General features: G+C 46.2%; 1 protein-coding gene across 2 annotated transcripts in view; it reads left to right on the forward strand.

The window, feature by feature from the left end:
- LOC128872301 (uncharacterized) overlaps positions 1–16,542 on the forward strand; it is a 41,776-nt gene extending 25,234 nt beyond the window's left edge. For both annotated transcript variants that reach the window (XM_054114855.1, XM_054114856.1), the window contains exons 5-7: positions 2,621–2,806; positions 13,553–13,880; positions 13,979–16,542. In XM_054114855.1, coding sequence (XP_053970830.1) covers positions 2,621–2,806; positions 13,553–13,880; positions 13,979–14,110 — 646 coding nt within the window. In that variant the 3' untranslated portion in view covers positions 14,111–16,542. The remainder of the gene's footprint in view (positions 1–2,620; positions 2,807–13,552; positions 13,881–13,978) is intronic.
- Positions 16,543–17,336: the final 794 nt, after the last annotated feature.

Raw genomic sequence — 17,336 nt, forward strand, 5'->3', positions numbered from 1 at the left:
CCGACGCGGCAGAAAACGATCTTGCACGGAACTAGGTTAAAATTTCGTTAGACGCTCTTCTCGGCCCTCTTGCGCTCATTGTGCGAGCGACTCGTCTTTTATGGGTCCATCGACCCGCGTCTTAAACTTTTCAAAACGCGGATTCTGCTAATTTCGCAGAAACGAAAGAGGCGGAGATGGAGAAGACTGCGGAGTTCGTTGACTCGGGATAGATTCGAACGATCGTTTCGCGTATTTTATTACCTATAACTTGGAAGTAAAACAATTCCCTGTTACTTTCGGTTCGAACACTTTCGCGTCTTACTGTACAGAGCTCGTAGCGGTTGGTTCGAAGAAGATGGCGCGTTCGATCGTGCGTGCTATTCCGCGGTAAATATACACGAGGGAACGTTTCGGGATGATATCACGAGCTCAAGGTCTAAACTTTAAATCATACGTACGGTAGGTGTTTAACTGCTCGATGACGTCATACTACGCGCTACCGTGGCGTAGCTTTGGACGTGGGTACGGGAGACCAGAGCGTAAGCAAGCGGAGACGCTTGGACAAGAGTCGTAAACACTGCTGCTGTATGTACAGGGTGTGCGAAAAATAGTGTGCCACGCTCCGATACAGGATGGAACAAAATTCTGTCTAGATCGAAGTACAAGTTTGTATCGTTTAGCTATCGAGAAACATTGGTCGAGTTTGATGAATCTACGTGTAACTTGTACACTTGAGCTTTCATCGCTATTTGAGAAATACGACAACAAACCTTTGGCGTTAACGCAACGCATCCGTCGCGAATGCACGCTATACGCCAATGTATGCACGAGTCGATTTCTCTGGTCGAACGCGCGCAACATTTGTGCATTATCGTCGCAGGATCGATTCCTTCGTAACCGGCTACATCGGGATGAAAAGTCGCGCGACCGTGGCACCGGTGAAACCGGTTTCGGAGTCAGACCTCGGCTTCGTTTCTCTATCCTTTCGGTTTCTTTCATTCTCCTCGCGTGAAACTCCCTTCCCTTTTTCTTTTTTTCTTCTTTTTTTTTTATAATAATTTTCCCTCGAACGAAAGTACAAGAAGAGGACACCGAGTAGTAAAGAAAAAGAAGAAGAAGAGGTGGCTGGTGGTAACGAAAACAAAGTCGAGATCATTCGCGAGTAAATTTTGTACGGAGATACGCTCAACCTATTAAACGTTCGATGAACTTATCAATTCAACCTATCAATATCGGAGTGTCGTTTGACCTCTGAAGAAGCTAGCTGCAACGCTGGCGAAACGCCGTGGTATGTTACCCAAAGGACACGACTTGCAGTTGGAAGCCTCGGTTGGTGTCGAGCATCGATTCGATCAACGTTTTCTTCTATCGCGGAAAAAGGGCGTGACGTCCGCAATTACGATGACATTAACCATACCGATACTCTCGAGGTATCAATGCGATTCTTATCAATGATTCGATTAAAAATGGCGTACTTGTTTAACCATTCTTCGTTCGACGATAGAGTCTAGACTTTTTTTTTTTTAAATACTTGTAATAGAAGATCCTTCTAAAAGATAAACATCCTAGATATATTTATTTATTTCTGATCTACTTGTTTCGTCGCAAAACAATGGTTGCGTTTATTTTTCCACAGAGCGCTTAGGCGAAGATTAAAATTCTCGCAATTGACGGAGTTGCTCGCTGCGCAACTCTCGTCGTAGAAAAATATCGATTCCACGGTGTACACGCAGATCCGCAGGGGTGCCCCTTGAAAAGTAAGAGGGTCACCTTTTACGCCATAGGGTGGTGGCAAACAACCATCGAACAAATAGGGTGACATTCTGTCTCGACGCGAATTCTTCGTTTTATCGCCCCGCAAGGTCGTTTCTTGCACACAGCTTTTTTTTTCCTGACAAACAGAATAACTCCTTGGTGACTTCGTTTATGGCAGGCTCGAGGATCAACTTTGCGTTTAAAGGACGTTGTCTCGAGAATTTTTATTAAACGATACTTTGACTTTGGCTTTGTAGAACGGATAAATTAAGTAAAAATTAGTTAACCTGGCCTTGGAGCGTTGTCGGTTAGCCTATTCGGTTCAGCTGTTAGTTATTTTGAAATCCTCTCACGCTAGTGGAATTAGCCGAGGAATGTTTTATTTCATTTTTCATTTTTTAACAACATGGTTTGCTGGTGTATGCCCTTTGTTATATCGATACGGTTATCGAGTAATCCCGTAAATTGGCGTGTGTCAACATACCCTTTGGCACGGTGCCATTCGTGCAACACGTGAGGCCAACGAAATAGTCGACGACTATGAGAGAGCGTCACCGAAAAAGAAAGTTAGCCCTAATAAATCACCATTAGCTGATCACCTCTTCGTGCCGATCGCGATGTTAATCGATCTTCCGATTTCAAGGCTCTTACTATTCAGTCGACGTAACCTTCTATTATTATGCCAAATCCAGAGGAAATTAAAATTAATTACGTTAACCCATAGTTTCCTCTAAAAAGGAAGGATTTATTCCGTTTTTTATTTATTGATACTTGTCAAAAATTATACCTCCAAAGACAAATTAATCCGAAACTTACCTGTACTTTAACGTTTCGACGTGCTTGGACACAATTTTCATGCAAGACGTGGTATTTGTTTTTTCAGCGAAGGTAGGGAAATGGTACGCGTGTCGTTGCTTGGTCCACAACCTTCACCGACAACACCCGGCGTATTTCAGGTCCAGTCAATCGCGATATCGAGGACTCAACCGATCGACATGGACACCGTTCCGGCCGAACTCCTGACCACCCACACCGAACACACGGCTCCCGCCTATCACACGCAAATCAGGTAACGTTAAAAAATTTTTTTCTAGTTTGGTCGTACGGTCGATTTTATCGACCGCCTCGCTCTGTTTCGATCGAGCGGTTATCCGTCGATCGCGTCGAGAAACGAACGCGATTAGAGTTTGGAAGGAAGTGTCGGAGGTTACGCCGATAATCGGATAAGACAACGAACCGCTTTGGACGATGTCATCTTAAATTTTTAATCAACGGATCATTTAAAACGTAACACATACGAAGAACGTATCGAATAGTCTTAAAATGTTATAATCGTTACACGTTTGCGTCTGTTAATATATTATTAACAGATGAATTTAACTTGTAATCGAATATCTTTTCATTTTTAATGCACAAGAAAGTTGAGTATCCCCTTCAAGTAACGTTTTACGTACATATATCTTCTTGATGAGACAGATAAGATTGCCGATAAGATCCAATCGCTGTAAAATTATCGGATTTCGTCGATCGAAGTATTATCGAATCGGAAGGTCATCGTAAATGAATCGGAAACTATGCGACAACGATCGAATCAGATGTCGCTCGAACGCGAAACGACGTTCTCGTTTACCTGCAATCATTTTTTTTTACTTCTCGTACCATTCGCTCTTCCAATAGCGTTACGGGGAGTAACGTTGATTCTTACTTTCGTAGAACGTTAGATGTGAGAAAACACGTATCGCGTGTCAGGCGATGGTCGCAAGAAAAACGTTAAAAAAGTCTGTGCAATTTGATCGCTCGGGACGAATGAGAGCCTCTGTCTTTCTTATAATTAACTCCCTGCGCGTATTACTAGTGACCCCCGTGTTGCTCTTAATGGACCGGAAGTGACGTACCATCCCCTCTGTCTCTCTGCTTTTCTCCGTGTTTCTCCCTCCCTCGAACTGCGCCCCGTGCTGCCAATTTATTTATGATTTCTCGCGACTATTATGCACGCGCAGAATGTTCGGCGATATAGGCATAGTCGAGCGAGTAACCGTTACGCGCGAACGCGTGCCTGTGTCGCGACGCGATCGTTTTATGAATCGTTTGCCGCTCGATCGTTCCGCATCCTGACCCGTTTCTATCTCGGTCTCTCGAACCGTCTGTCGCGTATCGTTTTACCCTGCGAGCGAACGTTTTCACGTCTGAAACCAGAGATAGACAAGATCGTTATCTCGGAAAGAATTCGAAACTTCGGTTAACGAACGAACGATAGGCCATTTGATTCGCTACTCGAACTCAGAGTTGGAATTTCAGTCGTAGAACGAAATTACGTTTCGTTAACAATTTTCTATGGCGACGTACAGCTAGGGGAAAATGAAAAAAGAAAGTATAGGAAAAGGGGTAAAGTCACGATCGATCGATGGTCTCGGAGTGCAATGGCCACGCGGTGAATAGGTATGTCTCATACCTTATTCTTACGTGTACCTTGTTTAGATGATACAACGGTTTTCTTTAAATAGCGTGACCCTCTCACGCAAGTCGTATGCACGCTTAATAGGTATATCGAACGTTACGATGCCATTACGGAGTCGCGCGCGATGTCACAAGCGTCGAGACGACCTATTCGGTAATCGCAGCTCGCGTCAGGCTCGGTTCCACAGACGCAATTTGGATCGGCCGCGTCGGCTGAAGTCGACGTCGACAAGTGTCTAGGGAGCGTGTGGAAAGGGAAGCCTTACTCGAAGAGTCGAGAGATACGTTTACCGTCAGGAATTCGACGCGTAACGTGGTAAAGAGGGTCAGCTCGATGGAAGCAAAGAGAACAACTCGAGTCGTTTAAATTGCCAAAACTCGCGGGATTCGAACGTGCACATTTTTTAAACAAATTCGAAACGAGGGAAAGAATGAATTCGAGCTTCTCCAAATTGGGGTGAAGCTACACCTTTGCCGCGCTTCCGCGTGTAAGCGATCGTTTAAAGCGTGGTCCGAGCTACCTGTTGGCATACGCGAAAAGGTGGATTCAGACTTCGGTAAACTAGAACTAATACCACGTACAGACCTCGTTTCACAAGCGTCGACGAACTCGTCGTCTTGGAAAAACGTTGAGGTTCGAATAGTTTGGAATGAAAAACGTTCTCACCGCGACAGACGGTCGACTCCGATTTTTCCGATTTACACATTCATCTGCGCTACACGGCTGCGTCGCGTATCGAAAGCTAAAGCGCAAAACCGTCGAAGAAACATTCCAGAGCGACGACTGCGAGAGCACCCGTTCGAACATTTCAGCGTTTCCTTTCCATTGTCTGCTCTCGGTTTGCCGGTCTCATCGCTATCTCATTCGACACCGGTTACATAATCCTTGCATCCTGACTCTCCGTCGAGGATAAAGCACCTCTTCCTGCAGCTTAACGCGATCTCACGCTTCCCTTTCTCTGGCAATTAATTAAACTTGTCGCGTACGAAGCGCACAGCTCCAAAATGGAGAACAGTTAGTCGCGATTGTTGCACCGAAAATAATGAAATTCAAGAGTCCTCTCTATGTTTCCGATCACGTTTCGACGATATTACGATTCGTATTCGTACACGTGTTCATTTCAGTCCATCAAGTTCGAACAGAAATCGATTGGTAATTTCCTAACCGGAAGTGGAGGGACCAGGAACCCCGAAAAGGCGCACCTTTCGAACGATGTTTAGTACGTCTACTCGATCGCGCGTTCGAATCAATGTACGTGTCGTAAATGCGATAGATGCGACGAGTATAAAACTCAACGAGTAATAAGTTTGGATTTGGACCCCTTAGTCGCCGTTGCGTTAACCGCTCTCGGATGGTAAACGCAATTAGGTTGAAACGACGACCCTCTGGCTCGAACTTGAAGGGGTCTCCGTTTCGCGGTACCGATCCCAACGCGGTGTCAGGAGCGATGGTACCGTGTACCGTGTACCGTGTAGTAGCCAATGTACAAATAGCACATCGTCGAATGGTACTATTAACAGTACCGCCACCACGAGGAGCACTGCGTAGGTACCTACTAGAGGCGGAGGCGGAAGAGGAGAGAGGTCGCAGGAGAGGAGGGACGATCGATATAGCGTGGGTGGATGTGCAGAGGTGCGGTAGGACAGCCGCCAGTTGTGCTGTCGGCTGCATCAGCGAATAACCGTGGTCTCTCTCGATCGGTTCCACGGTGCACCCGCGATTCTTGTTGTTCGTCGGTCGCAGTGTACCGTGACTCGTGTCGTGTGTGCCGTGCAACCGGGATGCATCGCCGCTTCGATGGAGATCCGTGACGGTAGCTGCCAGTCGGATACGTGCTCACTTCCTCGACGTTCCGCCCTCGGTGAATTTTCGGACGATGACGCCTAACCCAGAACTGGCCACGTATCGTGCCAGCTTTCGTTCGTTCGCGATCACGATCGCGTCCTTCGCGAGACATTCCGGAACTAGCGGGATCGGGCTCTCTCGCACGCCGTCCAACCTCTAGAGGGGACGAAACGAGAGGGGAACTTGGATTTTTCGCACCCTCGCGTTCCACTCGATCCGATCCCAACCCTACGGGACGTATTTTCTAGACACGGTTCGATCGCCCGATTTTAAGCACCGCGGGCGTATGCTAATGTAGAAAACGTACACGAGTGTATCGGACGCGATGACGGTGGCCTTAAACGGTAGACGAAATGGATAATCGAGGAATTTCGATCATTCGGTAATCGATTTATGATTTAATAATGGTATATCTTGGGTAGAATCGACTGCCGGGACTTATCGGAAAGGCTTATCTCCGATCCTGCCATACAAATGACGTTGTTAGCCATTCGAACAGGCTGTTCAAACAAATTATATACCGATCGATCGTCGATTAATCGAGGACTGTCGAAACGATTAACAGCGTCGCATTTAAGGCGGTATATGCTCGACGAGTGTTACAGACGTATCCAACTAGGAGATCCGGGACGAAATTATAATTACGAGAAGAATTGCATTTTACGAAATACATCTTACGTATGTTTTCCATATTAGCATTCTGTAATAATGATATAATAACGGGGCAAGGTTGTATCGCGCGGCGAACACAAGCTTCGGGCAGACTTAAGCTCCTGGAACGAAAACCGAGATCTGGCCTCTTGAAAATAGAAACGGGACCAGCATTCTGCGAACAGCATCGCGTGTCTTGAGGGATACCAAAGATAGAAGCCAACGAAAAGAGTTGGAGAACCATGACCTATCTCGATCCGTCTCCTCTAACTCTATCCCAGAAAACTCGCAACAACGAGAGAATATTAGCGAATTTTTCACGATTCCACGTCTTCGAGTTTTACAGAACTCCGAACGGAAACTTTCGCGACGGACAAGTCCATTCGGTTGCGTGACGTTGCAAACATTGCTTACGATTTATTCGATCGACCAGTTCATTTTTTCTTTACTCCAATTTAATTCCATAACCGAGGTTTTCGTCAGATTTTCATAGTCATCGATCGTCCATTTCTGTTCCACACTCGGAGAGGTTTAGATCGTCGAAAGCTCGCGGAGAATCGGAATCGTGTTGGTCGTCCATCAGTGCGCGTTAACCTGCAATTTCATGAAATAGGCGCTGCAAATTGACCAGAATAATGGTCAGTGGAGTCAGCAGGTCGCTGCGGACAGAATCAATTCGCGTATCGCGACCGTACGGCGGCGAACACACTGCCCTACATGTCTCTGTTTATCGACGGCACTCGGCGTCCGCGTTTCTCGGCTATCCCCTCGTACTCTCTGGCTGAATTTTCCTGGTCAGCGAGTACAGGCGACGACGCAGCCGCGGAAAAGCCAACCGCAACCGTTCGCGACGCTATAGCGCAATCGTACGCACCCCTCGCATCCCTTGCAAGGGGATCCCGCACAGCTGTGCCCGTCGGTGATTTTCATCACCTTTAGACGGATAAATTCGGGAGCCAAACAACGACGTTGGATTTGCATCAAGAGGAGTAACTAGACGATAGCTTAAATGCAATTCGTAAAGAGAAGGAGCTCGTAACGAGGGTCGTGACCCAACAGAGCAAATCTTGCTCCAGACGCGTTCTTAGATACTCCAAACCATGTCAAACTCGTTTGGACTCGAGGGCCAATTTGCGCTTCGCTACCGAGTCCCGGGCCACGGATGTAAATAGATACAATTGTTTTGCAACGTGGAAATTACCAAAAGATGATGCTTTGCAAAATTCATCGTTAAAGAATATAGGTACATAGGTACCACGAAAGTGACAAACTCGTACGGTAAAAAAGAAATTAACAACGGCAAACAAAAAATATAACGGCGCAAAATACATATATAATTGATCGGGCCTCGCGTTCGATGTGCCTCTAAAGAAATTCAAAGAGCCGATCATAGAGGCGATTGGTTTTACCTTGACGAATTTTCCAGATGGTTGGTGTATGTTTGTAATGGCGTCAGACCAATTGCCGCGAAATCTGTGAAGTTTATCGAGGTGAAACCTATTACCCACCGGACGACGAGAATCTCTAATATGGACTGTGCGTCATCGTGAAAAGTTGTGACCGAACGGGAATGGAGAATCGTTTCTCGGAGTCGAGTGTACAACTGGACTTTTGGACTACTCGAACGCCGCGCATGCTTCTTTGTTAAATTACGTATGACCAATCGGTAATTAGCGACAACGATAACGTACGGCACCGACTTCGTTTTCGTTTCGAAAGAATCCTTGAATTATTTCCGAGATAACGAGGGAGAGCACCTGATTCGAGGTATACGAAGCGCCACGTCGAGATATTTTTCGTACTTCGGGCTCCGCGAAGCGCGTTCTTTCGACTGTCGAAGCGAACGAGGTCGCCAATTAAAGAGGAAGCATCCAGCTTTAATCGAAGCGCGAAATCGGTAGAATGTTTCCAAGATGTCGAGCGCCCTCGAATTTACAAGATACCGAACCGTGTTTAACAATGTTTACTCGTAAAATTTGTTTGTCGCTTTCGCGTCGGAAATGGAGCGGAGGCCCGAGGCTGAAGAGTCGTTTGCTCGACGGTAGATCCATCCGCCCCTGCGTGCAGGTATTCCAGTGGGTCAGCACTAGATACCCCGAGGAAGACTGCGCGCGGGACCACACCGTATCAGCCATGACCCATATATTCACCCTCGTCGCACGCTTCACCCTAGGCCAACCCCGTCGCTGGAGTCGCGAGAGCACCAGGCAAACGAATACGAGGCGAGCCGAGCTAAGCTCGTGCATAGAAACCGCGACACGTATTCGCCCATGATGATAGCAACCGCGAGACGCGAGCGTGGCGAGGTCGTGCCGCTCGTTAATCGGGATCTTGAAAAAACGTCACCGTTGAAAATAACAAATTCGCCAATCACGTCGACCACTTTTTCTACCGATATCGAGGCTACTCGGATTTTCTCGTGAATTATTCCTCGAGTACGGCGTGTCTCGCGAGCTCTGTTTTATTTTTTACATGGTACGACCAATTTTTCACGATCGATTTCAACGGAATCGCGTATTCGTTGTGCAGTGGTACCAAGATACGTCGTCCGCGCAAGGTTGTAGTTTTTGAACTTTGTACCGCTATCTCTTTCATCGTTCCTTCGCAAAGTTCCTCGCACGATCCACATCTAGCTCGCATCGCCAGACATTTTTTTTATAGAAAAGTATCGGTATATAAATATCGTGGAGCATCGAACTCACCGTTATTTATAACGACAGGAAGCTCTCTCGCACACACAGGCGCGAACAGGTCTGGGCCATTCCGCTCGATAGAATGCTGATCAAAGGAGTACACCGATAGGTTTACGGGGTTCGAATTAACGTCTGTTCTCCACATGGTCCGTTAGAGCTGTTAAACCGTAGGATCCCTCGGCCAGATCTCGAGCAAGGATAGCTTTGTTATCGCGGACACCTGCATCGGTACGAATCGACTTCTGTGGAAGCCGTACATCGAGTGTCGGTTATAAACAGAATCGGATCGATGCCATTCACCGCTACTTCGGCCAGCTTGCACCGACTAATCGCGAAACGAATAAAAATTTGTCGATATCGTTCGATTCGCTCGCGAGTCACCGGGTATTTGCTTCGGGTTTTCGCGCATTCGTTTGCCGTGAAAGTTATCGGGATGAATTATTCACGTTACAGATATACGCGGTGACTCGAGTCATGGTCTATTTTCAGAAATAACAGAAATCGCGGTGAAGCTACATACAATTTTCGGACAACTTGATCGTATCAACGTTGTTTTCTTAAATTCCTATTTTTCCGAAGCACTCCGTACAAACCGTTGCAATTAGGTATAAGACAGGGTGGGTTTTCGTTTGAAGGTTAGCACGTGGAAAAGAACGGGCTCGTTGTCGGTAGCAGGAAGGTAGGCAACACGGGGATCGGAGTAAATAGGTCGAGGATTTTCTGAAAATAGGTCAGCTTCGACTGGCACGGATCGATGAACAGCTTACGCGTTCCATTATGATCGCCGATGAAACGGACCGTCGAGCTTTTCCGCGTGTGTATTTGCTTTCGGAGCGGAAAATAACGTCGACGATCCCACGCGCTGCGCCACGCAAAACAAGCGACATTTTCCTTTCTTCGGCGTCATTTTTCATCGACTCCTTCCCAGAAAATACGTATTCGAGTAACGGATGGCAGAGCGGATATCTTTATTTTCGATTTGTTTACAATAACGTGAAACGAGCGAATGTTCAGCATTTTCGAGCATGCGATTTGTACAACTGGACTCGCCATAAGTTGGTTGGACGTGTCGCTATGTATAACAGAGGCCGTTCCCTCGACGTGACAGCTGGAGTGCAGAGATTAATTAACCTCTAAAATTTTAGGTCAATCTGTATAGCTGTTTAGGGCATTACGCATACGTAATACACGATTGACGGAGAAGCTCGGGAACCCGATGGAGGACAAGTTTGACACTAGCGATAAAAAGATCCTTTCGATCCTCGTCGCAACTAAACCCATTTTAACCCTATACACTCGCAACCACTGACAAATCTATAACCGAGTGCAATTGGTTAAGACTCGAACCTTTTGCAAGAGTGTAAAAAATGTTGATTTGTGGCGTTTGGTCCTCGTATCGTAAACGCGGTTGGATAAGTGCACGGTGGAATGAGTTTTGTCGGTCGCGAAATATACACACGGCCTGAAATATAACGGATTGCGTGAACGTACCGCGACATACGCAGAGAAAGGGGAGTTGGGAAAAGAGGGGGTGGACGTGGGAGAGAAAGAAAGACGGCAGGCGGTAGTCGCGAGGATCTCCCGCCACGATTCCGCTTAAAAATAAAGTCTTACGTTTGCGTTCCGAGTTGGTTCGCGCGAAATCACGGCCGAGTTCTGTTAGCGACAGGCTCGGGGAAATATTTGGAGTAATTTGGACCGATAGGCCGAACGTCGAGGAGCAAGCCGGAGGAAAAAGGATCCAGTGGTGAACAGTTTCGCGAGTGAAGCGTGAACTCTAGGCTCGCCTCGAGAGATCAAGGCGTCCGATGTTGATATCGAGAGGCATCGATTCGCGATCGCGAGCAAAATGACGACCACCCACGGAGGCCACGTGTATTACGTGATCAAGGTACCCAAGGACACGGACGGCAACGAAAGGTAATCGTCGTTTCTTCGCCAGCGCCTCGTCAGCTTTCGATGACAATGGAGGCGAACCATTGCGACCGAATTTGCGCAGTTACACGCGGAACCACTTCGTTTCGTTTAGCCGTCGCGTTCCGATGGTTTTGTAAACTCGAATATTCTTGGCAAATGTTGCACATGGTATGCATCGCAAATGTTGTGCATGGTGCAATCGTGACAATTAATCACCGGGCATCACGCTAATAACTAATTGTAAGTATCGCTCGGCAAGGGTGGTCCTTCGATCGTAGTTGGTAAATCGTCGGTCGGCACGCCACGTGCAAGCTCATCCAGATCCAAAACTGTTCGTCAAGAGCAACCGTGTATTTAAGGTGAATCGCGGCGGAAATCTTCAGAGGTCGAAAATGTCACGAGGTGGAATTCATTTGGGGATCGAACCCTCGGAGGTAGGAGCAACGAGAGCTCGGCTGACTCACGGGAAATAACGACACGGTTCGAATAAAATGGTTGTGCTTCGACTTGTACACGTATAGTGTATCGTTTTATATTTAAACTGTTACCGGCGCGGTCGTGCGCGTTGATTTTCACCCAGGGATAGGAAGAAAGGAACACGCGAGACGAACCGCGTACGCGTATGATAACGATCGAAACGTGAAACGCGAGGATATTTTCCCGTTACGATAATGGTAACACTTGAAGAAACGAAAGTCAAGCGTTTCTTTCTTAAATATCGACCTACTCACGCAACACGTCTGAACAATAAGACTGTTTTCGCCTCGCGCAGCGGTGGCAACCGAACAAAAAGAAGGAAGCCCGCGAATAACCGCTGCCACCATTAATCAAAAACGACTTCGCGATCAAAGACCGCGATCAACTCGTCACCTGCTGCGAGAATAACGCGACCGACGATTTCCTTTCCGACGCGCAAAAAGGCAACAGTTCGCGACTGCTCCATTGTCGCGTACGATGTCGGAACTGCGGACAAACGCGACGGAATGCGGTCCGTCGCGAAGATTAATCGCGGCGGGGAAAGCGAGGGAGCCGGTGTACAGTTTCGCAATATCGAACATTATTAGTCTGGTTGGCCGTGGTCCAACGGTTCCGATGAGCCTACCAACCGTTTCGCCTCGGCCTGCCCAACGGAATAGCAGCCATCCTCTTCCTCGTCGCTTCGCGTCTTCCGGCCGACTACCTTCCATTTTTTTCGTACGACTTCTCTCAGAAATTAGCAAAACTTCTGGAAAAGAAGTTCAAGTAACGTATGAGATACGGTAAAGTTGAAGAGAGGGCTGATGTAGATGTTAAATTTTTTTTTTTTTTTTCTTTTTAAATTTAATTTTGCACACATGGCATACACGTTTATCGACGAAAACTAATTTCGAGGAGGCGTAATCTGTTTCGTGGAACGATTACGTGAGCGCGCTCGCTAGGCGTGCAACATAAGGGAGCGGGTGGAAGACGGACTGTAATTAGGTGCAATGCGATACCGTGGACAATGTCACGGTTAGCAGGGAGTGGCAATTATAATTGACTCTAATTTAGCACGGTGTGCATTTCAAACTCGACGAGAGAAGAAAAATATCACGGATGAAAACATGCGTAAACGAACAATCCGGATATTGTTCTAAAGTTAGAAAAAGAAAAATTAACTCCTCTAACGATCCATCGCAAAAATTGTTCGATCCCTCGAGGAAGATTTCTTTCGTAATCGTAGCTATTTAGTAAGTTTTTTAAAACGACCTCAAGACCCGTGGCGCGAAATCATACTTTGAAAGTCCTATTATCGACGGATCGAGCGTCAAACCTTTGAACGCGATGTCCTCGCGTTAAAGTTTGCTTTACGTGTCCTCAAACTCCTAAACCGTGGCATTCACGGTCCCGCATGAATCACTCGGTATATAACGAACGAGGTACAAACAGCAATCGGCTTAGCGAGAAAAACGAAATTACGGGTATAAAAGCGTCCGATGTTCTACGTGTTGTACACACGTAAAAATAGGGGCGAGCACGCAACTGTAGCTCGAGTTGCACACCCGGTGCACACGAGCGACCCGCGTCGCTTTGCTACGTCAGATTCGAATCGCGTTTGATTGATCTTGAAAGGCTCGATGGCCGTTTAGGCGTTTCCGTGAACAAGTAAATTTGCCAAAATACTTTCGTACTACGTATTTTTCAGAGTGTAAACTAGAAAATGTACGAAAGAAAGAATTACTTGTAGCTTCGGAGACACCGTATCATCTTAAACGAACGAATTAATTTGCAGCACGGACAGCGGCTGGGATAATCCGTTCAGACCGGACGGCGACCTTTCGAGGGAGGCCGACGAGATAGTGGAATTGATAAAAGGTGGAAAACCCATCACCCCGACCCCTGGCCAAACCGCTCCACCGTTGCCAGGATGCGAGACTGGCGGGAACGCGCAGACCGCGATCGACCACGATTCCAGTTCCAGCCCCTTGCTGAAGTCTTCGGCGAATTCTACCAACCGACACGCGAACACGTCGCCGAAGCCTGGTCAGGAGAATGGAAAGGCCCACAGCACTCCGATTAAATCTGGAACCGCCAACAGTCAACAGCCTGTGAACGATAAGGTACCGATCTTCCGTTTATTCTTTTCTCCCTGAAAAAGGAGAATGACCAACTATTCGTTCGCAGCGTAAACACGAGTGGTTTGTTTGCGTATGTACAGGTTGCCGCGGCATCGAGGGCAGCGACCGTGGAGGTGGCCAGAATGACGGCGCAGGGACCAGGCGACGCTTCGCAGGTCGAACACGTCACCTTGAAGAAGAAGCCTAAATGCAAATGTTGTGTTCTGCAGTAATGGACGCGAACCGAGCACGGATGTCTCAGCAACCGGACGACGATTATTCTCCGTCGTCGAGGACGCGTCGCGGCGATATCGTTGAACGACGCGTTCTCCGTTCGCGTTTCTCGAATGGGTCGTTAGGTCGCTACCAGCGCCGTGGAAAACGACGGAAATCCTCCCATCGCGTGTATCTTCTGCCAGGGACGAGTTTCCTGAAAAAACGAGGAAACGCGGCTACCAGATGAAAGCGTAGCGCGACAGGACAGAGTCGGTAATCGCGTGTCCCCTCTTCGAAAGACAAGTTTGATTTTTCGGCTCGAAAGATGAACGTTGATAGACCGAAAACTCGAATCATTTCACCGGGGAACGTTTACGAACGAATCGACGCCGACCGGGGGAAGCTACCTGACCGCGCGTAAACCACCGAGCCTCTTCGATAGACTTTCAGAGACAGTGAAGTGTCCATAAAGTAAATAGACTATGAAAGAAGAGAATGGGTAAGAAAAAAAATTATATATATTATACATAAAACTATATTGTAGATACAGAAATGGTAGTTGTATAGCTTATATGCTTTTACTATTGTGGTTAATTACTGTCAAAAATCATCGTAATTTCAAGAACGTATAAACGACGACGAACGCGAGCGTGAAAGGAAAAAAGAAATATATAGGTTCGCGATCGCACGGAATGATGTTTAAACTTTGATCGGGTTTACCGAGAAAGCTATTAATTATACTTCGTTGGACATCGATATACTACTATATATATATATATATAGATATATATATATAAATTCATAAATTCTCGTTTTTACTCAAAACTCCAAACCTCTTCTATATAGACGACTTTTACGGAAAATTTTGTAACATCGCGTAGAGACGTGCGCTAATCAAAAGGTACTACCGCGATCGTGAAGAGCGACTATAAATGTAAAAATGAGGGAGAAAAAGAGACGAGAAACCGCGGCGTATTTTTTTCTTTTCTTGCCGCGACACGAGCATCATCGGGAACGCATGTTTTTTCTCGATGACGATGTCTTTCCTCGTAATCGCTTCACTTCGACACGAATCCTTTACGTTGCCGTTATTTTGTACGCCTCGCATTAAACATGAAACGCAAACGTATCGAAGAAGAAAAGCTGTGCTACGATAGTTGCGCGCGAGTAACTATTCAGGATCGTCGTACGAAATGTGTAAATATCGCGATATTTTTTGAAATGTGTGCATGCGAGACTGTCGGCGATCCCTGAGGAGCACGAGAATTCGACGAGGAAAGCAGTTGCGAGCGAGATTGCTGTTAGAGCACAAAGTAAACGCGTCGAGTACGGAGAAAGAAAAATGTATACGTATCGCTTGTCGAGGAAAACGGAGCAATACGGGTAATTGCACCACGAGCGAGTATAGTTTGATCTTTAACGCGTTAACCCTTTGAGCATAAACGAAAAGTCTAACCGTTGATCCACAATTGAACTATGCTTATTCACGGTACGATTACTTCTGAAGATGAAGAATGCGCGAGATCGATCGTTCAGCGATTTCTTTTTGGTAGACGTTTTGATTTTCAGTGTCCGTAATCAATTATTTATTGTTTTTATCGAATATGTATTTCGTTTCCACGTGTCCTTTCGCTGCTTTCAACCCGTTTTTATTGTATTTAACTGTATGCATGAACGTGTACGTACGCTTCGATGGATCTTGTCGAACTATGTTTGTATAGACGCGATCGAAGAATGCGAGTAAACGCGTTTACGACACGTCCAGCGCGGACGTTGATGTTCGTCGTTGGGGAAACCGTTGATCGGTTCCACGCGTAATTATTATATGTGTAAGAAAGTTGAACCGCGTGTTTCCGCTATGCGAAACGGAACTGCTTGTTGTATACGCGCTGAAAGAGGAACATCAAAGAATAAGCAGGAAATTGTCTTTCTTTCTTTTCCAGTATTTACCTATGATTGATTTTAATAGATTTCGATCCCAATAAAGAATAATCGTGTCTCGTGGAAGAAATTCTATCAGGTTACGTATGAAATGATTTCTTTAATCAGACTCGTTTAATTCGAAGACATCAAATTTAACGTTATTCGTGCTAGTCGACGACTACGCGCGACGTGGAACAGAGGTATAACGCGTCGTCGCATCGAGCGGTGCTTGTTTCGCGTTTGGCTGTACCGTATGATGTATGGTTGCGTATCTGGCTGAGCGAGTGCCTGCCTGTATTTTTTAATACACATATCCGCGTATTTTCCTAGATCGCCCGGGCCAAAAAATATTTATGAAACGCTGCGATACATTAGTGGTGACGGAACGAGTGTAGTAGGAGTGGAAGTTAATGCAAGAACGACAGAAGATGAATATAAGAAGATTTCCTTTATTTTCAATTCATTGTACGCAGTTGCAATGTATGTACGGTACAGAGTGTAATATAAAATTGTAAGTAATAGGAGAGATCCTGAATAATTTACTCGCGTCCTCGCAAATTACAATCGCAAAGCGAACGTGTACCACGAAGCAAACCCGGAAAAGGAAGAGTTCTGTTACAGTATGTACATGGTCACACAACATCCACGTAACCTCTCCTCCCCACCCACACACACACACACACACATACGGACATATGGAAAGAACACGAGCTATCCAACTCTTTCGCTTGGTATTTCTTAAGAAAATGATAATAAAAAGACTTGTGGAAATCCTTGGATATTGACATTTGCGATATCAGAGTTTTATGTTATACGAAGGTATTTTATGAACAACATTTTCAACTGGAAGGTATTGTGTTTACTCCTTACGGGAATCCGCTAAACTCGAGCAACTATGTTTCTTGCAAACCATAGTAGTAAAGAAGGTCGAGAACATCCATGGAATAAGATACCGTTTCATTGGCTTATAGGTTAAAACTGGTTCATATATGAATCATAACTTCGAATTTCGTAACTCTTCACTAGCGCCACTACTAGCGGGAAAACGCCCAAGTTTGTTCTCGAATAGTTTCTCATTTTACTGCTAGATGGCGCCATGTAGAATACCTTTTAACGGCATGATGGTAATGTACCAACCGGTGTCGGTAAATATGAAAATATCGCCATCTAGCGGTAAAAGTAGAATCTAGCTACGACAATGATATTTAGTGGCGCCATCGGTGACAAAATGCCCAAGTTTTTAGTTCCAATGGCAATGTCGGTATCCAGAAATTAGTGGCGGCATCTATCTGCAAAAACTAAGAACTATTTCATTAGAAA

The sequence above is a fragment of the Hylaeus volcanicus genome, chromosome 2 (assembly GCF_026283585.1).
Source record: "Hylaeus volcanicus isolate JK05 chromosome 2, UHH_iyHylVolc1.0_haploid, whole genome shotgun sequence".
In the NCBI taxonomy this organism is placed as follows: Eukaryota; Metazoa; Arthropoda; class Insecta; order Hymenoptera; family Colletidae; genus Hylaeus; species Hylaeus volcanicus.